Source organism: Hyperolius riggenbachi, chromosome 3, assembly GCF_040937935.1.
Source record: "Hyperolius riggenbachi isolate aHypRig1 chromosome 3, aHypRig1.pri, whole genome shotgun sequence".
Lineage (NCBI taxonomy): Eukaryota > Metazoa > Chordata > Amphibia > Anura > Hyperoliidae > Hyperolius > Hyperolius riggenbachi.
This window is the reverse complement of record NC_090648.1, coordinates 120,861,739-120,885,028: the sequence shown is the minus strand read 5'-3', so window position 1 is coordinate 120,885,028 and position 23,290 is coordinate 120,861,739. Positions and strand designations below refer to the sequence as shown.

The 23,290-nt window shown below is 45.2% G+C and overlaps 1 protein-coding gene across 1 annotated transcript in view; it reads left to right on the top strand.

Moving 5' to 3' along the window:
• LOC137562974 (STE20-like serine/threonine-protein kinase) overlaps positions 1 to 23,290 on the top strand; it is a 104,304-nt gene that overhangs the window by 68,975 nt on the left and 12,039 nt on the right. The window contains exons 13-15 of the mRNA XM_068274848.1: positions 6,235 to 6,361; positions 13,669 to 13,793; positions 14,994 to 15,179. Coding sequence (XP_068130949.1) covers positions 6,235 to 6,361; positions 13,669 to 13,793; positions 14,994 to 15,179 — 438 coding nt within the window. The remainder of the gene's footprint in view (positions 1 to 6,234; positions 6,362 to 13,668; positions 13,794 to 14,993; positions 15,180 to 23,290) is intronic.

The following is a 23,290-nucleotide window of genomic DNA, read 5'->3' as shown; positions in this document are numbered from 1 at the left end:
GTCCTGCCAGCATTAAGAAACCATCTCACTGTTCTTTTATGTAATTATTTTGTAAACACCCTGTGCACTGAGAATCATGTTTTCATCTTGACAATACGCATAAAAAACAACTAGCAATAATTAAGGCTTTAAATTAAATTATTTACCTTCGAGAATATATCAAAGGCATAGAATTGCCTTGTATAAATATATACTGTAGATAGCTTTATACTGAAAAAATTAGAAAAAAAGTGTTTATTTTAAAACCACCACAAAAGACTTGAGGGTACCCTTTGAGGTTGGAGGAAAGGAGGTTTAATCTGCAGCCGTAGAAAATGTACTTTACAGTGACAGCATTGGTTCCATCACATCTGGTTCAAATGGACACAGTTCATGCTTGCATAAAAGTATTGGAAGTTTTCCTAAAACTACAAAATATAGAGGGGGATATTTACCTACTTTAGCAGGAACAAAGTAATGATTCAGGGATTTTATCAATTATTTTTTACTTTGTCCTCAACCTATTAGTTTTAAGGGTGAGGTACTTATTTGCATCCTTTTTGTTAATTGGATAGGCGCCTCTTTTTCAGACCTTATTGTAATTTGTAACTTCCTGTTCCTGGGATGAGAGTCAACGATAAAAAAAGGGAGATGAAATCTATGCACAGGGGATACATGAAACAAGAGTAACACCTTATGTGGTAATGCAGAAGAGCAATACAACATCTGTAATTCTGTAGTGTCTTCATGTTTGTCTCTCCACTTTCAGTACCATGTGGCCTGGTCTACAGCACAGAGAGTGAGGGCAAATCTTTCCACTGAAGACACCAAAAGCTATACAGTCTTGACCAGGGTTCTAGCTAGAGATGATCAAGGAGATGCAAATATTTCTGAATTCATGCAAATTTATGTAAAGTATTATGCAAATACACTCAAAGGATTATTAGGAATACCTGTTCAATTACTCATTAATGCAATTATCTAATCAACCAATCGCATGGCAGTTGCTTCAATGCATTTAGGGTTGTGGTCCTGGTCAAGACAATCTCCTGAACTCCAAACAATGTCAGAATGTGAAAGAAAGGTGATTAACCACCCTGGCGTTCTATTAAGATCGCCAGGGTGGCTGCGGGAGGGTTTTTTTTAAATTAAAAAAAAAACTATTTCATGCAGCCAACTGAAAGTTGGCTGCATGAAAGCCCACCAGAGGGCGCTCCGGAGGCGTTCTTCTGATCGCCTCCGGCGGCCAAAAGTAACACGGAAGGCCGCAATGAGCGGCCTTCCGTGTTTTGCTTACTTCGTCGCCATGGCGACGAGCGGAGTGACGTCATGGACGTCAGCCGACGTCCTGACGTCAGCCGCCTCCGATCCAGCCCTTAGAGCTGGCCGGAACTATTTGTTCCGGCTGTGCAGGGCTCAGGCGGCTGGGGGGACCCTCTTTCGCCGCTGCTCGCAGCGGATCGCCGCAGAGCGGCGGCGATCAGGCAGCACACGCGGCTGGCAAAGTGCCGGCTGCGTGTGCTGCACTTTATTTCATTAAAATCGGTCCAGCAGGGCCTGAGCGGCACCCTCTGGCAGTAATGGACGAGCTGAGCTCGTCCATACCGCTAAGGTGGTTAAAGCAATTTTGAGCGTGACATGGTTGTTGGTGCCAGACAGGCCGGTCTGAGTATTTCACAATCTGCTCAGTTACTGGAATTTTCACGCACAACCATTTCTAGGGTTTACAAAGAATGGTGTGAAAAGTAAAAAAAATCCAGTATGCGGCAGTCCTATGGGCGAAAATGCCTTATTGATGCTAGAGGTCAGAGGAGAATGGGCTGACTGATTCAAGCTGATAGAAGAGCAACGTTGACTGAAATAACCACTCGTTACAACCGAGGTTTGCAGCAAAGCATTTGTGGAGCCACAACACGCACAACCTTGAGGTGGATGGGCTACAACAGCAGAAGACCCCACCGGGTACCACTCATCTCCACTACAGATAGAAAAAAGAGGCTACAATTTGCACGAGCTCACCAAAATTGGACAGTTGAAGACTGGAAAAATGTTGCCTGGTCTGATGAGTCTCGATTTCTATTGAGACATTAAAATGGTAGAGTCAGAATTTGGCGTCAACATGGTTGCATTGTTACCACTGTGCAGGGTGGTGGTGTAATGGTGTGGGGGATGTTTTCTTGGCACCTTTAGGCCCCTTAGTGCCAACTGGGCATCGTTTAAATGCCACGGATACCTGAACATTGTTTCTGACCATGTCCATCTCTTCATGACCACCATGTACCCATCCTCTGATGGCTACTTCCAGCAGGATAATGCACCATGTCACAAAGCTTGAATCATTTCAAATTGGTTTCTTGAACATTAAAATGAGTTCACTGTACTAAAATGGCCCCCACAGTCACCAGATCTCAACCCAATAGATCATCTTTGGGATGTGGTGGAACGGGAGCTTCGTGCCCTGAATGTGCATCCCACAAATCTCCATCAACTGCAAGATGCTATCCTATCAATATGGCCCAACATTTCTAAAGAATGCTTTCAGCACCTTGTTGAATCAATACCACGTAGAATTAAGACAGTTCAGAAGGCGAAAGGGGGTCAAACACTATTAGTATGGGGTTCCTAATAATCCTTTAGGTGAGTGTATAGGCAGCTTGAAAATGGACCAGCCAATTTAAACCTGGGTGGAACTTGATTGGTCCGGTTTCAAGCTGCATATATTTGCATAAAAATGTACATAATCCTGCATAAAATCTGAAATATTTGCATCTCATTGATCATCCCTAGTTCTCGCCATTTCCCAAGGGACCTGTCTTTATACTTTAAAGAAAACGTGTAAGGGAAAAAGAAATACCAACTTACCCAAGTACGGCTTCTGATGTCCTCCTTGACACCACTGCTGCTGGTCAGGACCCTTATTCTCTTTGGGGCTGTGCGCCCATCCGTGTATGTGTGCAGCAAACACGGCCCACACCTGCACAGCATCACTTGGGAAGAGAGGAAAAAGTCATGCACAAATGGCTTCATGCTACTGCACAGGCAGGGACTGTACTAGCGCATGCACAGTATGGCCATGCTAGTACAAGGCCAGGAGCGCAGCTACAAGATCATATTCAACAAGCTCTTGTCGGCTCTGGATTATACAAAAGCTTCCCTCTACTGAGGTAAAGGCTTTCTTTTATGTTTTAAAGCAGAGTTCCCCAACCCTGTCCTCGAGGCCCACCAACAGTACATGTTTTGCAGGAAACCACCCACAATCACAGGTGAGGTAATCAGTGTCTCAGCAGAGCTGAATAACTACCTCTGCGGATTTCCACAAAACATGCACTGTTGGTGGGCCTTGAGGACAGGGTTGGGGAACACTGTTTTAAAGCACACCTGAACTGGGAGGGATTTCAATTCAGGTGTCCTTTAATACAGGTTTACTTGAAGGAGAACCCGAGGTGGAATTTGTAAATCTTAATAGGACACAGAGGCATATTGTAACGATTGTGGAACTTTCTCCGTGATCAGCGCACAACGCGTGCGCTGACACGGCGGAAATCCTCCACAAGCGTGTAATTGCAGGCACCCAGCAAAAGGTGCTACGCACCTGTAGAGGGAAATTCCTGTCGGCAGATGGCGCTGGGGAGTGCAGAGGAACCAATCCTCTGTACCTCCACAAATGCCAGACAGGAATTGTACGAAGCGCAGAACGCAATCGCAAGAGAGGCGATTGCGAATGAGAACGAGCAAAGGGACAGGTTGTATGTGTGTGCGCCAATCCAGTCGCCACCCCGCGACCGCGCACACACAACAGCAGATATGAAATAGGAACGCGATCGCGAGAGGTGCGATCGCCAGACGTGACACAAGGCAGATCAGGACAGAATACGAGGGTAGCAAAGGCACAGTAAATAATACAATGAGAAGATGCGGAAAACAACAAACGCTAGCTAACCGTGAACACCGCACTCATTCGCAACAGTGCACGCGGTTATGCGCGGTCTCCACGTGATAAGCACAATAGAGACAAGTACGCCTAACTAACCATCGACAGACAAACATGAAACAGAGGACGCGAACGCTTGCTTAACGGTTACCTCACCGAGCCTCCAGCAAGCGGTCGTAGCAGATAAGACAGACACACGAAAACAGGGACAAGCGAGAGATAGGATCCACAGCACTAGCGAAAAGTGGCTAGCGCGATCCAGGTACAGAGTAGCAGAACAGAAGGATCCCCAGCGCTAGCGAAAAGTAGCTAGCGCGATCCCAGGAGACAGAACAGAAGGATCCCCAGCGCTAGCGAAAAGTAGCTAGCGCGATCCCAGGAGACAGAACAGAAGGATCCCCAGCGCTAGCGAAAAGTAGCTAGCGCGATCCCAGGAGACAGAACAGAAGAGATAGCTGGTAGCAACCGCTGCACCAGCTCTTCTCCAAGAACAGAGATCAGAACCATTTCCTGTCGACCACCGTAGGGACTGGACAATGGCAACAGGCAAGACAAGACAGAACAGGCAATACAGATAATACAATCCTAACTGCACTAGGGAAATCTACCCAGCGCAGATTCAGGAATTACTCTAAGCTGATGTTCAAACAGAGAGCAAGACTGACACCCCACCAGGAGTGTTACATAGGATGAAATCCTTATGAACAGCGAAGCATTGTGGGAAAGACATAGTACTTATAGTACACGCCTCCAATGAATGTGGCCAGGCAATTTGCATGACAACGTATGCAAATTCCTCTGCAAGCACAAGCTGCAAAACTGACAGAAGCTCTTCTTTCCAGAGTCCTGCAGCATGCAAACCTACACAATGGTCAAAAGGCTGGCTGCCTGCACAGGCAGCTGAGCAAATCATCACACATATTCTGTGCACAATGACATGCCTCTGTGTCCTTCTATTGCAGCCGCTAGTCCCCTCCCCCCCCCATGGCTCCGCTGTCCCCCCTAAAATAGCTCCAGGCTAGCAACAATCTGCTTATCGCTATCCTGCTATTTACCTGTAGCTTGTTAATCATCGTCCTCCTCCATTACATGCTCCCCCCCCCCCCGCCGCTCCCCACCTCCGTGGGACAGATGAGCCGGGGGGGGGGGGGGGGGGACTAGCGGCGGCAATAGAAGGACACAGAGGCATGTCATTGTGCACTGAACATGCCTCTGTGTCCTATTAAGATTTACAAATTCTGCCTCGGGTTCTCTTTAAGCTGTATCTCTAAAATAAACCACTTCTTAAAGCAAACTTGAAGTCAAATTAAACTGATGAAATAAACAATTGTATCCCTAATCCCAGATAAGACTTTCCTGGAATTCCATAGTCTGATTTTGTATTTAAATGTTGAAATCCACCTGTAAAAGCTGACTGAGGTACACAGTGGTAGTTTTTTTTTTTTAAGTAATTAGCTCAGATACAGACAGATCTTGAACTACCGAATTTGCCAGTTTCCCTGCACTCAGGTGTGTTTGTCTCAGCCACACATTTATCTTTAGTTATGAGCAGGAGTTACCCTACACTAGTTTTGGACAATGGGCTTTTAACCTTTAGAGTGAGGGACAAAAATACAAAACACAGCCTAGTTCTCTGTAGATTTGGGACTGTACATATGCATGTTTATCAGGGGTGTAACTACAGGGGAGCAGCCCCTGCGCCTGCAGGAGGTGCCCCAAACACTAACCTTCCCTCCCAATACTCCAGATCAGGTGTTTTTGTGGCTACATGTTTAATGTAAAGATCCTGCTGGCCACACTTGTTTTATGGCCCAAGTAAGATTGGCCCCCAGGCTGTGAGGGGTTGTGAACATTAAGGATGCCCCATCAAAGTTTTGCTGGGAGGCCCCATGATTTGTAGTTATGCCCCTGATGTCATATATTGCTTATGGTGCCCTGTAAGCCCTGCTACCTGTATATTGCCATTAGTCTGCATTGTAAAGTAGGGAACAGGCGACTGCTTTCATACTGCCAGCCTTGAGATGCTGAATGGTCCATGCTGTCCCTCGGATCAGATAATGGCAATGATATTGTGAGGATGAGGTATGTCCAGATAAAGGTCACTATTTCTTTTAATTCCCCCACACAGATGTGACTGCAAGAGGCCTAAATGCATGAAAACCTTGCTATAATGTTTTTTATATTTATTGAGGGATGGGGGTATGCAATGGTCACCCTGAATGTATATATTTCTTAGACACAGTCATTGAGAGGTAACTACATGAGTCTTACGAAAGTCTTCACTGAAGTTGAAGGAGATTAAAATGGTCCTCTTCTCTCTCCAGGAGAAACTTCTTGTAGAGCAGCAGCAGGAGCTGAATGCCGCACTACAGAAAGTAGTGACTGACCATAAGAAAAAAGTCATGAGTATCGAAAGAGAAAACCTCACCAAAATCCACAACCTTAAAAGTGGTAAGTGTAAGCATTTGGCCCAAATACTACACATTCAGGTCTTCCCGCAAGCACTGGATGCACAATGGTCTCTCTTGTGTATCCAGCTCCCCAGTTGTTGCTTGGAACAGTTTTCTGGGTGTGGGGTGGGGAAGGCTTCTGGAATGAGCAATGGATATGGTGGAGAAAGCTTTCTGGCTGAAGGTTGCACATCACAGATAACGTTTAGCTGAGCACACTGCAATACCAGATCCAACAAAGCAATAGTGGGAATTAAAGGACACCCGAGGTGAAAATAAACTAATGAAATAAATAATTGTATCTATCCTCCTCCTGCTAAAAATGACCTTTTAAGATATTCCACAGTTTTATTTTATATTTAAATCGAGTTTTTAATGTTTTCTTGTTTTTTCTCAATAACACATTCATTGAAGTATGCTAGAGCTATAATCTATGAACTATTGACATTTTTTTAAATCTCTTTTCTGCTCTTAGAAGCCATTTTCTGCTAGGAAAGTGTTTTATAGTTGTAATTTCATATCAGTTATGGTCACACTGTTGTCTGACCCAGTCCTTACTCAGACAGGAACTGCCACTTACATACCTGATGTTTAACTATTTCAGGCAGAGAAAGAAAAAAAGGAACACGGCATAGTAATTTGTGTGCTTGGCACTGTACATACGCATGTCTATCACATGATGTCACCTTGGGTATCCTTTAAGGAAGTCAGCTTAGTTTACTTTCTCCACTTTTCTTTACCCCCATTGAACTTCCAGTGTGTGCAAGGCTTTCTGTCACCACTCTTGCCACAGTCTGATGACTAGGGCTAGTAGCAAAGAGCAAGAAGTGGCAGATTTTAGAGAAAATACAGTAAGTCCTGTAAGTTAAAAGTTTACAGCTTTTCTTGACACAAGGCAGCTCTGTAGCCAACCAGGTGATTTGGGCGTGCAGCTCGGCAGGTGTCTAACTGACCCCAAGTATCGGTAATGCGGCACCCAGACAATACGTTTGGTGCCTGATGTGGGAGTAGTAGCTGATCCACCTACATAAGTAAGGTCTGGAGTAGAGTAACCGATCAGCTGCAAATAGCAGGCGCTGGTGGGGGAGATCAGGTTTAGGAATAAGAAGGGTGGATCAGTTTCAATCATTAGGTGGGGGGTTAGTTTTAGGCACTAGGCAGGGGGATTCATTTTAGTCATTAGGTGGGGGGGAGGGGGTTGTTTTAGGCATTAGGAAGGGGATTAGGTTTAGTATTAGGCACGGGACGTCAATGGAATGGGCACCGGTAAATATTGTTAATTTAAATTATCCATATAACTCCTTCCTACCGTTTTCTATAGCCGACCTAAGTCAATTAAGAAAAACAAATCCCTGATTCTCACAGTAAACTGAGTGCATTTGTAGATGTGGAATACCATAGTACAGTGCCCTTTATTGTATTTTAACATGGCAATGGTATAACTTCAGAACGAGCATTTGTATGCAGAGTCCTATGTCCAAACACTGGTGATAGAGCTACTCCAGAAACTGCATTTACTGCTAAGGAATTCCATTGCATGTTAGTGTGACGGACAGCAGTCGGGCTAGCCTTTGTTTTCGATAACATGGGGTGCTCTGTCCTTTTAGACCCAAAAGTATGTTCGTTAGGCATCTTCAATTAGTTATGTGTCCTATCACTGGGGTGCATACACACATCAGTCTTTGGAAAATGAAAGATCACAGACCAATCTTACCACCCTTCATGTAGTATGAGAGCCATACTCTACACAGTCTTTTCTATGGAGCTGAACTCCACATCAGAAAAAAATCTTTGCAAGATGCTGCACACACAGATGCTGTACAGACACAAAAGATCTGTTCCTGCCAAGAATCCATTCCTGCAAATTGCAATGATAGTCTATGAGATCTGCAGATCATCATACACACATGATTCAACTGCAGATCAGATCCACCAGGATGGATTTTCAGATCTGCGGATGATTGCTTGATCTGCAGATGAATGTCAGTTAAATCATGTGTGTATGATGATCTGCAGATCTCATAGACTATCATTGCAATTTGCAGGAATGGATTTTTGGCAGGATCAGATCTTTTGCAGATACTGATCTTTTGCAGCTACAGATCTTTTGAGTGTGTGCAGCATGTTTGTGTGCAGCATCTTGCAAAGATTTTTTTCTGATGGGGAGTTCAGCTCCATAGAATACACTGTGTAGAGTATGCTCTCATACTAGGGTTGCCGCGATTTACCGGTATTACGGTATACCACGGTTTTACTAATCACGGTAATCACTTTTGGGAAATACCGGTTTTTGCTGTATTTCCGCATCTCGCCACTGCTCCGGCATTGTCCTGCTCTGTGTCTCCCTTTGTAACGAAGGCAAGCTCCCAAAGCTAGTTTCTGATTGCGGGAGGCTTGCCGACATGAGTGCAGGAGCTGGGTGGTGATGCGCGTCCTGTGATGACGCGGCCACGGCTGGAGCGCACACGGAGATCTATTTCCCCCGGCAATGTATCTGCTTGTGGTTTCTTTTTATTGTGGACTGTACCACAAAGGCAGAGGGGGAGTCACCAGGTCATTCCTGCTAAATAAATACGGCAAATGCGAAAAGGCTACAGCCCGTTCTCCCTCCTGCTAGATGCACGCAGCCCCCTGCCTCCTCCCCCCCCCCCCCCCACTGCAAAGCTGACATAAACACTGATACAGATCAGTGTTCAAAGGAATGTCCAGCTCTCCTCCCCCATGAAAATGAGTATGCCGCCCGCCCGGGAGAAGGAGTGAGAGACGCACTGCACTTGAGGAGCTGAAGCTTATGACACCAGATAAGCAGTGTTGCTGTGTGAGAGGTGCTGTGTTTGTATGAATGCAGCTAGTGTGTATATGTATGGCATGTGTGTGTGATGTCTGCCTGATGGATGGATGGATGGATGTCTGCCTGCCGGATTGGTGTGTGTGTGTGTTTTGTGTGATGTCTGCCTGATGTACGTTCGTTTGTGTGAGGTCACGTGTCCTCATGCCCACCGCTCCCCCCTGTTCTACTCTGTCCCCCTACTTTTTAAAGAAATCGTCCGCAGTGGCTTAGCACAGGACTTCACCTAATTCATGTCCACTCCACCCATTTGCATTTTATTTTTCAGCTCTGGTATCATTTAAAGGAAACCAGAGACGCAGCATAGTGAAAGTTTTATATATACCTGCGGCTTCCTCCAGCCCCATCATGCGCACAGATCCCTCCCACACTGCCATCCTCAGCCTTTTCTATCGCTGTTACTGAGTCCAGTAACTTCGGCCAGTCGCGGCCAGTTTTACACATGCGCAGTGCACTCCCTCCATCTCTTGCAGAAAATAGTACTACGCCTGCGTAGTATTATTCTCCGCTGTAGAGAACGCACTGCGCATGCTCAGACTGGCCGCGACTGGCTCAAGTTACCGTACTCAATACCAGCAATAGAAAAAGCTGAGGATGGCGGCGTGGGAGGGATCTGTGCGCATGATGGGGCTGGAGGAAGCCGCAGGTATATATAAAACTTTCACAATGCTTCATCTCTGGTACACTTTAAGGTGTATAGTAAAGTGTACCACCAGCATTTTTGAAGTGGACCTGAACTCAAAACGTCCTCCTCTCTGCTCAAAGATATGCAACAGCAATTTCTTTCTTTGTTACAGCTGATACAAATCCTAAAATAAATCTGCACAGTTTCTACTTCCTGATTCATGGAAGCAGACATATTAACCTACTGTTCTTTCAAATGGCCTTATTATCTGCCCTCTCTGCCATAGGCAGTCATGTGACACGGGAGAATGAGATTTACTTTTGGTTTTTTTTTTTTTGACATTTAGAAGAGTAAATATTTCAAGCATGACAGGAGGACCCTAACCATTAATGGTTTAATAAAGAAGAGTTTGTTCAACGTTGAACTTTTCTCATTTTTATAAGGGTAATTGTAATGAGAATAATTGCGCAATACCGTATACCGTAATACCGTCATACCGTGGTATTTTTTTTGACGGTTATCATACCGTGAATTTTCATACCGTTGCAACCCTATCTCATACTACATGAAGGGTGGTAAGATTGGTCTGTGATCTTTCATTTTCCAAAGACTATAGTCTGATGTGTGTATGCAGCTTTAGGATGATCAATGAGATGTAAATATAATCTCTGGGTGGGACTTGATTGGTCCATTTTCAAGTTGTATAGATTTGCATAAAAAATTACATAATTTACATAATCCTGCATATATTTGCATCTCCTGCAGGAAATATTTGCATCTCAATCACACGAAAAGCACTGTTGCATGAAATCTTATTTATGGCCATGGAAACTGTAGCAGAAAAATAAATAACAACAAATTTCACTACCAGCTTCCATACAGAAAATGTAACACCACTATGTGCACATAGAAATTACAACCCTGTATGAACTTGACGGATGTATGTCTTTTTCCAACCTAAATAACTATGTAACTATGTAAGGAATCCATGATTAAAGGACCTCTGTCGCAAAAATCTTAATTATATGTAAACATACAATTAAGAAGTACGTTTCTTCCAGAGTAAAATGAGACATAAATTACTTTTCTCCTATGTTGCTGTCACTTACAGTAGGTAGTAGAAATCAGACAGGGAACCAACAGATTTTGGTCTAGCCCATCTCCTCATGGGGGGTTCACAGGGATTTCTTTATTTTCAAAATGCACTTAGTGAATGGCAGTTGCTCCGTCCAACTGCCAAAAAAAGTGTACGGTGAGCAGGGAGGCTGGTTGGCATCTTTGTATAAAGCGTTTTCAGAGAGTGTCTTTATAAAGAATAAAGGCCATGCTGAGAATACCCTCTGGAGAGATGGACTAGCCCAAAACCTGTCGGTAATGTCAGATTTTTACTACTTACTGTAAATACCAGCAACATAGGAGAGAAGTAATTTATGGCTCATTTTACTCATTAAGAAACGTACCGTACTTCTTATTTGTATGTGTTTTAAATGTTACGATTTTCACGACAGTTCCTCTTTAAATATACCTAACATCTCAATAACTGGTTAGGGATAAACCATAATGTCCCCTATATTGTATGTAGCACAGTTCGCAACAATTTTGAACAAGAACAATTGTATTATATTCTTTGTCTCAGTATAGTGTTATACATCTATATAATCCATAGCAATGCTGAGGGTTGTTTGTTGCTTTGTCTTGTTAGTTTTCTTTTCTGATTAAATATACTCATCTATATTTTATATTTATTGCAAACTACCCTTCATTGTGAGCCAGTTAAATACCAGCTGTATTATACATGATGTTTTTTTTCTTTTTTGTTTTGTTAAGCATGCTTTATATGCTCACTATTGCTATGCATGTATACAACGTGTAGCATTTATTTTATAAAAGCTGAATTGGCAAAGTCAGATTCTGCTTAAAGTAACAATAGTGGTTAAAGGATACCTGAAGTGACGTGTGACATGATGAGATAGACAGAGGTATGTACAGTGCCAAGCACACTAATAACTATGCTGTGTTCCTTTTTTCTTTCTCTGCCTGAAAGAGTTAAATATCAGGTATGTAAGTGGCTGACTCAGTCCTGACGCAGACAGGAAGTGTATACAGTGTGGCCCTCACTGATAAGAAATTCCAACTATAAAACACTTTCCTAGCACAAAATGGCTTCTGAGAGCAGGAAAGAGATAAAAGGGGTCAATAGTTCATAGATTTTAGCTCTGTCATACTTCAATGAATGGGTCATTGAGCAAAAACAAACAGTTAAAACTGTGGACTATCTTTAAAAAGTCATTTTTAGGAGAAGGAAGATAAATACAATAATTTATTTAATTAGTTTATTTTCGCTTCGGGTGTCCTTTAAGACCTATGTGACAGATTGCTTGGTCAGAGGGGTAAATGGGGATGGCATAGCTTATATGCTTGTCTGAAAAAGTGGGTTTGAAGTATGCACTAAAAGGTTTCAAGCATTAGAGACTGATGGATGTGTTTTGGAAAGGTTTTCCAGACAAGGGGAGAGGCTTGTGAGAAATCCTGTACTTTGTTAGTGGGAGGAGGTGATTTTAGAAGAGGACAGAAGAAAGTTGTGTGCAGAGTAGAGGTTGCAATTTGACTGGTATTTGGAGACTAGTGAGGAGATGCATGGGGAGAGACTCTGTGGACAGTGTTATATGTTAGTTAAGAGTTTGAAGTACTTTCTGTTATTTCTTAACATAACAACAGTAGGGGACCAACAAATGATGCTGAAACTCCACTTTTACTACTACCGGGAGTTACGCTAGAAGCGCGACCCGTGGTACGTGAGTAGTGTGAATGATGCTACAGTAATGCGCATTGCTAATAAGCAATACCATAGCACCGTTCGCACTATTCGAGTACCGTGGGTTGCAGTGAGCGTAACTCGTGGTACACGCTGACAATAGTAATGGTAATATCACATCTAGTTGTTGCATCAGGCCCTATGCATATTAAAGCAAACCTTTGTGCAAAAAAAATCCTACATACTTACCAAGGTTGAGGGTAGCCTCTGAATGATGCAGATGTTTCCCGTGTCCTCCTTGAACCCTACTGCTGCTCGCCATGACCTTCATCTTTGTGGCTGCGCTCCTGTCGGTGTACAAGCACAGCCACACACCTGTGTGAGTCCTGGCCATGTCTGCATAGTAGAATGAAGCCATGGACAAGCAGTTCCCCGCTACTGTGCAGGCGTGGCCAGGACCCGTGCAGGCGCAGTGCAGCCATGCTCCTACTCAGAGGGGAACACTTGATCAAATCAGACAAGTCCTTGACTGATTTGCTTGGAGGGTCCCAGCGCTGGATTGGTGGAGTCAAGGACGATGGGGAAAGCATCAGGACTATCCAAAGACTGCTTTCTACTAAGATATCTACTTTTTTTTTCTCAAAATGCCACTAGATCATTTTAAGGACCTATTTATCATCTCACATAAGGGAAGTGTGAATTAAGAATTGCGTGAAATATCAAATTAGAGAAGAAATGTTCAAGTTATTTTTAAATGCTAGTCTTCCTGTGCTACAGTCCATGTGGAATGAGAACTATCATGCATGTTTTCCTGATCTGCTTCCATCCTGAATCAATTCTAATGTATTTCGATGATTGTGTTTGGCACATTAGATTACTAACTGCTTGTACATAGTTTGAGGCTTCAAACATCTACAGGACAATTATGGCCAGAGATCTGCAGTAAAGCATGCTATGCCGCTGTAATATATATATATATATATATATATATATATATATATACCTTGCTGGGAAACCTGTCTTTCATCAACCCTTTTGTGAATCCCTTTGAAGTTACATTATATCTTGTGTTTTCGACAGCTCGTGAGTCTGTCATCCTGAGGCTGGAAGAGCGCCATCTACAGGAGAAATATCAACTTTTCCGGCATCAGGTGGTTGAGCAGCACACTCTGCAAAGGCAACAGCTGCGCAAGCGCCATGAGAAGGTGAGAGCTAAGGAACAGAATTCTACAGTGTTTAAACAGGGCTTGAGGAACACATTGGCAATGACAGGTGAGGCAATTATTGTATATATGTGCATATAAGCCCCCCTCCTCTTAGCCTATAAAAAATAGGCCAAAAGCTTTGACCCGCTGATTGACCGATATCCCAATGTGCCACCATCACCTCTCATGCAAACCACTGATTTGTAGCATGCCGACGGGTGCAGAGTGCATGTATGAGCATGGTTTAGCAAGTAAAGCTACCTGCCCTCGCTCTGGCTTGCTTCCTTTAGTGTCCCGTGCAGCTTCACAACTGGCAACTGGAGCTCCAGGCTCACTGTTATGTGACCGCAGTGAGCCTGGAGCTCTAGTGACCAGTTTGAAAAGCTGCACAGGACACTAGAGGAAGCAAGCTGGAGCGAGGACGTGTAGCTATACATATTTTAAAGCATGCTCTACAGTGCACTGCACATACGTTAGACCCAAGCAGCATACGTGTTATGTGGCCGCAGGTGAGTTGGGCGCAGGGCGAACTGAATGACTGCTCTCCCTGCTGCCTCTAAGCTCTCCAGAGGCGTTAAATACTAATACAAATTACTCTTGTGTGCGGTGCGCATCATAGCATTGCAGCTATGACGGCGCCCAGCTTTGGCACTGAGCGCCAAAGTTACCTGCTTCACCCGGGCACACATCACCAGTGTAAATCTCCCCGCAGATAGGCATCCCCACCCCCACACACACTTTTACACCCAAAATCTGTGGCCCATAAGCAATTCACTTTTTAGTTATCTTTCTAGGAGATAATTTTCATCTCTTTAAATTATATTTTCTGCACTTTACAATTGAAAAAGTACTCAAACGTTGAGGAAAAAGTGCTAACAAATTTATTTTGGAGTATTTTCTTGCTTGGCGGTGGCTTAAAAAGGCATTTTATGATATTGAATATGGGACAGTGTGTCAAAAAGTCAGCCCATCTGCAGTGTCTAATTGAGTAACTGAGGATTTCCACACAACATGCACTGTTGGTGGACCTCGAGGACAGGGTTTGGGGAGCAACATGGACACAGTTCTGTTGTGTTATATTGAGGGAGAGAAGGGGTCAGTATTCGACTGTAAATGCTTCTGAATGCTTTAAAGTGTATGATAAAACAACATTTGTGCTGATACACTATTTTACTGAATACAACCTCACAAATCCACCAGGAAATGGAGCGGCTCAAGCATTACCAAGGCATCTTGCTGGAAGAGCTGAAAAATCAGCAACAGCAGGAGAGATCCCGAGCACAGAAGGCTCAGCGCACAGAAGCCAGGAAACGCCAGGCTATGTTCAAGGAGAGACTAAAGAGCCAAGGCATGAGTGTCTCTGAGCAGAAAGAGCGGAACAAGCAGGTAAGAACTGCAGCTTTCCACACTGTGACATTTGTGGTAATTCTCTAGAGCAGACAAAAGGGTATCGGAGAGGATTCTCCAAAGCATTTCCTCCTGGCAAGGAACTCTACAGAGATGTCGGCTGGGCTGTCTACCCATAGCTCACTATTCAGGCAGATCCATCCAATGAGTGGTTTTGAAATTAAAGTAAATCTGAAGGGGAATTAAAAAAAAAAAAAAACAATTACGAAAGGAGAGGGAAGGATCTGTGTCTTATAGAACCTTTCCGTTCTCCTCATTCCCCCACAGGCTTAGTTTAAATCTCCAGCTCCAGGAGACTTCTGCAGTCTTCGGAAGCACTCAGGCTTCCAAAGACTAGTAAATTTAGGAATTTACTGATACAGTGGGATGGGCAGGTGCTAGTAAAAAAGGGCGCACAGGGATAGTGGACAAAAAGAGCGCCGCCATAGACTGCAATGCAAAATATAGGCTATTCGGCGCCCGACGGGAAAAAAGGGCGCCCGAGAAATAGCGGTTACAGGGATCGTGTTAACAAAAGTTTTCGTTTACAGAATAAGGTTTATAACAAATATCGTTTAAAAGTTCGTTTTGAGTTTGTATTATACTTATTTTTTCGTTTTTAAATTTCGCTTATATCAGTTTTTACTTATTAGTTTAAAAATTTCGCTTACAAAAGTATAACAACTAAATTTTCGTTTACACCTCTTTGATCATTTAAAAATTTGTTTTCATATGTATAATGCGTAAATACCGTTTTCAACCTTATTGTATTAGAAATACATCGCTTTTGGTATTAACTTTGTTTTTACACTTATAATGCGTTGATTATAGTTACTAATATATCGCTTTTAATGTTACTGTTATTTTAAGATTTCTAATGCTTGTAAGGCTATCTATTGTATTGTATATATTTATATATACACTTTTCTCTATTTATAATATTAATGTATACGTGATTTTAAGGCTATTTTAAAGCTATTTATTCTATTACAAATATATAAATTATTTTATATACAGGTTATTTGTAGAGAAGTATTTTAAGGATTAAATATATTATTGTTTATATGAGTTTAGGGTGTTTGTGCGGTGGGGATGGTCAGGTTTAGGCATTACCAGGAGGGTCTAGGGGTTAGGGATAGGTACAGGGAGGGTTAGGTATAGTTACAGTATAATATATGCAATCAGGGGGTGGTTAGGGTTAGGCACCACCAGGGAGGTGGTTAGGGTTAGGCACCACCAGCGGGGTCTTAGGGTTAGGCACCACCAGGGGGGTCTTAGGGTTAGGCACCAACCGGGGGGGTCTTAGGGTTAGGCACCAACCGGGGGTGGGTCTTAGGGTTAGGCACCACCAGAGGGGTCTTAGGGTTAGGCACCACCAGGGGGGTCTAGGGGTTAGGGATAGGTACAGGGAGGGCTCTGTGTGAGAGTAAGGTTAGGTATAGTTACAGCACAATATATGTAATATATACAATTTATTAAATTATATATATTTAAACAAAGAGGGGTCTAGGGGTTAGGGAGAGATCTGTGTGAGCCTACAGTTTGGTATTGTCACGGACGGTTGCGGGGACGCAGGCGCGTCCTGGCACCGCCCGTGAAGTAAAGAACGATCGCACTCGATTCCTGCATCGATTGCGCTTCAGACAGTATCCCTCAGCTAAGACAGATTCCCCAGCTGTTCCTAAGCTACAGTGACAGCCTGGGGGGAAGCTGTTAATTAGCTGGGACATATTCCCTGTGGAAGGCACAATTTCCCTTTTGGCTCTGGGAACCAGGTGACACTTAGCTGATCTCATGGAGATGTTAATTAACAAACCAGGAGTCTTTTCAGAGCCAAGGAAGCTAATCCCAGCAGGGGGCAGACTTAGCGGAACCATTCAGCCAGGATAGGGAAACATAGAGTTATGATCTTTATGCATGTTTTAGAAGTACCATACATCGGAGAAATGTGAAAGTTATATCATTCTGCTGGTCCGGAGCTTGTGAGTGTTATGATATTAAATTTGGGCCCCTAGCCTAACCAGAACGCTGGGAATTCCACCGTTTTGTAACCGGGCATGCAAACATGCCCAAGTTTGATATCATATTAATCGGTAGGTTCTGGGGATCGAGAATATGTACTTATTATTTGTGGGCTGGCCGCGCAGGTCTGCCTAGGGAACATGTCAGGATTATGAGGTTGCTAAAGCCCCTGCCCACATGTGATTACCATAGTCCGGCCTGGAGGGCCGACTCTGGGAGCCCGCCTCTGAGCTCAGCTCCATAAAAAGTGAATGAGCTGCCTGGGAAGAGGTCCTCCACACTGAACCATCTTGCACTCATCAGATGCCAGCTTGAGGATATGCTGGTATCCACCTGGTCTGAACTCTGAACTCTGGACTTTGAAACCAAGGACTTTATGATTCTTCCCACAATAAGGACATCTTTCCAGGAACTAAGTATTTTTCTCCCTTCTTTTATTTTTCATACTGGCTATTACTGTTTCAATAATTGTTGATTTTCATAATTGTCTGTATATATTAATTATTTATATTGCGTGAATAAACGACTTTCCCCAAGTCATTCACTGTTTCGCTACCCTGCTTATCAGCACACACAGAAATGATCCCGGGTCTCTGAAGATACGCTACTGTTTGTTTGTTGTTGGCTAGACAGAATATCGTGTGTTTAACCGTTTTATTCGCAGGATTAGTCAGTCAGTTAGTGGGCCCCACGGTCCCATAGTAACCGCGGTGGTGGCAGTTTACTCTGAACCAGTAGGTGACGTTGTAATTACCCGTGTCTCACAGGCTCCCTTCTGAGTTGTCTGCGGCTAATTCTTAACGGTTCCTGCGCATTGACTGCGACCAGAGTTCGCACGATCTGTGCGCTGGCACCGTTTAGAAGGCTAAGTGTGGTCAGCCACAAGGGCTCCTGTGACAGTGGTGACAGTGTTAGGCAGCGGTTGGGACCTGTGTTGTGCTGAAAGTATCTGCGATAGCGCTAGCGCTATCGAGAAACGAACTAATTCGTTGGTGTAGCTGGAAGGCAATATATTTTTTATATATACAGAGAGACTGTGTAGCCAGTACCCCTCCCCAAAAGTTTTATTTTATTTGGCATGGAAATGTCCGGGAACTACCAGAACATGTGCCTAGCAGACCTGGAAAATCTTTGCGAAGAGAGGGGCATTGGCATCCTCCGCAAGACAAAACGGGACCTGATAGCCGACTTGTCCAGATGGGATACCCAGCAACTGCGGGAGCCGGGAGTGTCCGCTGAGGTGGATACCAGCCCATCTGACAATCGAGGGGAACCAGAGACTGAGACTCCTGACCGTACAGAGGTTGTGCATCCTGAGGGCCCTGCATCAACAGTTACGCCGGAGAATGTCAGTGTGGACCCCAATCCCAGAGTTTCTGACAGTACTCGCCTGGAACTGGCCAGTACTGGACTGTCCATGGGTGCTGACCCGGTAATGCAGCAGGCATTACAAAAGCTGATGGAGACTGACCTGGACAAGTACATGCAGTACATGGAAGCACGAGAGGAACGGGAGCGCCAATCTGCAGAACGCAAAGCTGCTGCTGCTGCTGCTGCTGCTGAACGCCACGCGGAGAGGGATGCCGCAGAGGCGCGGGAGAGACGACAGCATGAGCTCAACATGGCAAAGGTTCAACAGGCCAGCCGGAGTTCACCGCCCAGCCTCCCTGCTGAAGGAGCTGCACCACCCGTAAGTGCAAAATTTAAATTTGCTAATATTGAGAAAGACACAGACATTGACTTGTTTTTGCGATCTTTTGAAAAAGCATGCCGTCAGTATCGTCTGTCCCAAGACCAGTGGGCCAGACATCTGACACCTTTGCTGCGCTACAAAGCGCTTGATGCCTTCGCAGAATTGCCTGCGGAGAAGGATAATGATTATGCTGCTATAAAAGACGCTATCATTACTAAGTACCAGCTGACGCCAGAAGCCTATCGGAAAAAGTTCAGGGCCTGGCAGAAAAAGCCTTCTGATTCGTACCGAGATGTGGCCAGCAGCTTGCTCACCACACTCCGCCAGTGGACACTAGGCCTCACCAAAGGGTCTTATGATGTCCTGGAGGACTTGATAGTCCTGGAACAATTTCTGAACATTTGCCCTGCTGATGTACGACAGTTTGTGTTAGAACGCAGGCCGGCTTCAGCCACTGTCGCTGCAGACCTTGCTGAGACTTATGCAACTACCCGGGTGGCTGATACCCGCAGAACTGTCCAATCCAGCTGGAGAGGAGGTCAGCCCAATACCTCGGCAGACCCTCCTGCCCCTGTGAGCCGTCCGCCACAGAGGCCACCCAGCGCAGCTGCTGCACCCAGGCCTGCAGCGCCTGGAGAGGTCACCTGTCACTACTGCCGCCAGCCCGGACACATGAAATTCGACTGTCCGGAGCGGAGACAGACACCACCAGCACCTGGATCATCTGCATCACCTGCACCTCACCCACAGCAGAGGCAACCCGCCAGCGAACCACAGCCTGGATCATCAGATTTTGTCCTGTTTGCACGCGGACAGGAAATCCGCGACCGAACCGACCAGCAGCAACTTGTTAGAGTGAACGGCAAAGTTGTCACCGGATTTCGAGACACCGGAGCTGACATCACGTTAGTTCACTCACATCTTGTGCCAAAGGAGAGCATCAGCTCCAGCCGATCCCTTGCCCTTACTGGAGTAGAGGGCACCCTTTTCCACATAGCCCACGCAAGAGTGAAGCTGGATTGGGGAGTGGGAGGGGTCCACGAAAGGGTTGTTGGGGTTATGAAGGATCTCCCAGTCCCTGTGTTGCTAGGGACTGATTTGGGCAAGCTTATGTCCTACTATGAACCTGCCACGACCGCCTTGTCGCTCACGGAAGGAGACGGACTCTCCACCCACCACCAGGTACTTTATACACTTGGGGGAGCACCAGGGGGAGGTGGGTTGAATGTGCCCAGTTCAAGGGTACCAGGTTCAATAGTGCCTGCTTCAAAGGCACCTGAGTTTGAGGTACAGACTGTCTGTTGTGATGATGCTGTAACTGTACCTGAGTCTCCTGTACAACCTGTCTGTAATGAAAAAATGTCTATACCTGTCAATGTCATTACTGCATGCAATGATGATCTGAGTAATGTCCGTCTGTGCCATTCTGACAGTGTACCTGTGCTAGCAATACCGCGCAGCTGCACTGCTCAGAACCCGAGCTCAGAACAGGTGGAGGGGGTTCCGGCCTCCTCCCCCTCCTCTGACCGCAGGGATGAGACCTTTCAGCCGCTGGCCTCGTGTGACATGAGCCAGTTGGCTGAAACTGACAGCGCCGTATTCTCAGCCGCACTACAAAGTGACCCAAGCCTGGAGGTGCTCATGCAGCAAGCCGCTGAGCCCCTCGCAGACGGGGCCGCTTTCAAGGTGTACTGGGAAGGTGGGAGACTGTACAGTGAGTCTGCACAGCCCCCTACAGGTAGATCCCACGCGAATACCAAATGGCTTGTGGTCCCGAGTGCGTTCAGGGGACATGTGCTGAAATCCGCACATGGTAATCCTCTGACAGGGCACTCAGGGGTCCGCAAGACACTCGCCGGTATTCGGAACCAGTTTTATTGGCCCCGGATGAACAGGGATGTAGCAAACTACTGCAGGGCATGTGCCGTCTGTCAGGAGCTGGGAAGGTCCAGGGATTCCCGCGGGGTTCCCTTAGGTCCACAGCCACTTAGCAGGGGAACCCTGCGTGGGCTGGCTGTTGACCTAACCAACCCACTGCCCGTTGTCAGCAGTCCCGGCAGACACCACGTCCGACTGCAGTGGCGCAAACGCCCTGTCCAGAACGGTCCATGTTGGGTCAACCCTGAGGGTAGCAGACCGCGACCGGTCCAGGGGAACCGAGCCACAGGCTCCAATAGGTTTTCCCGCCGTACCGGCAACTCGAGGCCCGTCAGCCAGGTTAGCGGCGCCGCCACACATCTTGCGGATGAGTGGCTGAGCCGCGGACAAGGGGGAGGGCTGTCACGGACGGTTGCGGGGACGCAGGCGCGTCCTGGCACCGCCCGTGAAGTAAAGAACGATCGCACTCGATTCCTGCATCGATTGCGCTTCAGACAGTATCCCTCAGCTAAGACAGATTCCCCAGCTGTTCCTAAGCTACAGTGACAGCCTGGGGGGAAGCTGTTAATTAGCTGGGACATATTCCCTGTGGAAGGCACAATTTCCCTTTTGGCTCTGGGAACCAGGTGACACTTAGCTGATCTCATGGAGATGTTAATTAACAAACCAGGAGTCTTTTCAGAGCCAAGGAAGCTAATCCCAGCAGGGGGCAGACTTAGCGGAACCATTCAGCCAGGATAGGGAAACATAGAGTTATGATCTTTATGCATGTTTTAGAAGTACCATACATCGGAGAAATGTGAAAGTTATATCATTCTGCTGGTCCGGAGCTTGTGAGTGTTATGATATTAAATTTGGGCCCCTAGCCTAACCAGAACGCTGGGAATTCCACTGTTTTGTAACCGGGCATGCAAACATGCCCAAGTTTGATATCATATTAATCGGTAGGTTCTGGGGATCGAGAATATGTACTTATTATTTGTGGGCCGGCCGCGCAGGTCTGCCTAGGGAACATGTCAGGATTATGAGGTTGCTAAAGCCCCTGCCCACATGTGATTACCATAGTCCGGCCTGGAGGGCCGACTCTGGGAGCCCGCCTCTGAGCTCAGCTCCATAAAAAGTGAATGAGCTGCCTGGGAAGAGGTCCTCCACACTGAACTATCTTGCACTCATCAGATGCCAGCTTGAGGATATGCTGGTATCCACCTGGTCTGAACTCTGAACTCTGGACTTTGAAACCAAGGACTTTATGATTCTTCCCACAATAAGGACATCTTTCCAGGAACTAAGTATTTTTCTCCCTTCTTTTATTTTTCATACTGGCTATTACTGTTTCAATAATTGTTGATTTTCATAATTGTCTGTATATATTAATTATTTATATTGCGTGAATAAACGACTTTCCCCAAGTCATTCACTGTTTCGCTACCCTGCTTATCAGCACACACAGAAATGATCCCGGGTCTCTGAAGATACGCTACTGTTTGTTTGTTGTTGGCTAGACAGAATATCGTGTGTTTAACCGTTTTATTCGCAGGATTAGTCAGTCAGTTAGTGGGCCCCACGGTCCCATAGTAACCGCGGTGGTGGCAGTTTACTCTGAACCAGTAGGTGACGTTGTAATTACCCGTGTCTCACAGGCTCCCTTCTGAGTTGTCTGCGGCTAATTCTTAACGGTTCCTGCGCATTGACTGCGACCAGAGTTCGCACGATCTGTGCGCTGGCACCGTTTAGAAGGCTAAGTGTGGTCAGCCACAAGGGCTCCTGTGACAGGTATAATTACAGTAAAATATCTGTAAAACCTACCATTGCATTGCTATGCTTAATACAAATGTAAATATTGTTTTTGTTATAGACGATATTTGACGTTTCTTTTCAGAATTCGTTTGTTGTTATAGACGGTATTTTGCCATTTCATTTCCGTTTATTTAACCTATTTAGCACTAAATTTTCGTTTACAACCCCTTAAAAGAAAAGTATGGTTTTGCATTAAAACTTAAAATTTCGGCTATACCGCACGCCCTTTTTTCCAGGCGCCCTTTTTTGATACACGCGGGATGGGCAACCTTGTTAATCATCATGATTTTCCTGTATAAATCGTTGGTCGTTACGATAAAAAATGTCAGTTAAATATATCATATAGGAGGACACACACAGTGATATTTGAGAAAGTGAAATGAAGTTTATTGGATTTACGTAAAGTGTGCAATAATTGTTTACAGAAAATTAGGCAGGTGCATAAATTTGGGCACCACAAAAAATATCAATATTTAGTAAATCCTCCTTTTGCAGAAATTACAGCCTCTAAACGCTTCCTTTAGGTTCGAGTGAGAGTTTGATGGCTTCTGAGCATGGACAGCTCTCTTTAACTCACACCACAGATTTTCAATTATATTCAGGTCTGGGGACTGAGATGGATATTCCAGAACATTGTACTTGTTCCTCTGCATGAATGCCTTAGTGGATTTTGAACAGTGTTTAGGGTTGTTGTCTTGTTGAAAGATCGAGCCCCGGCGCA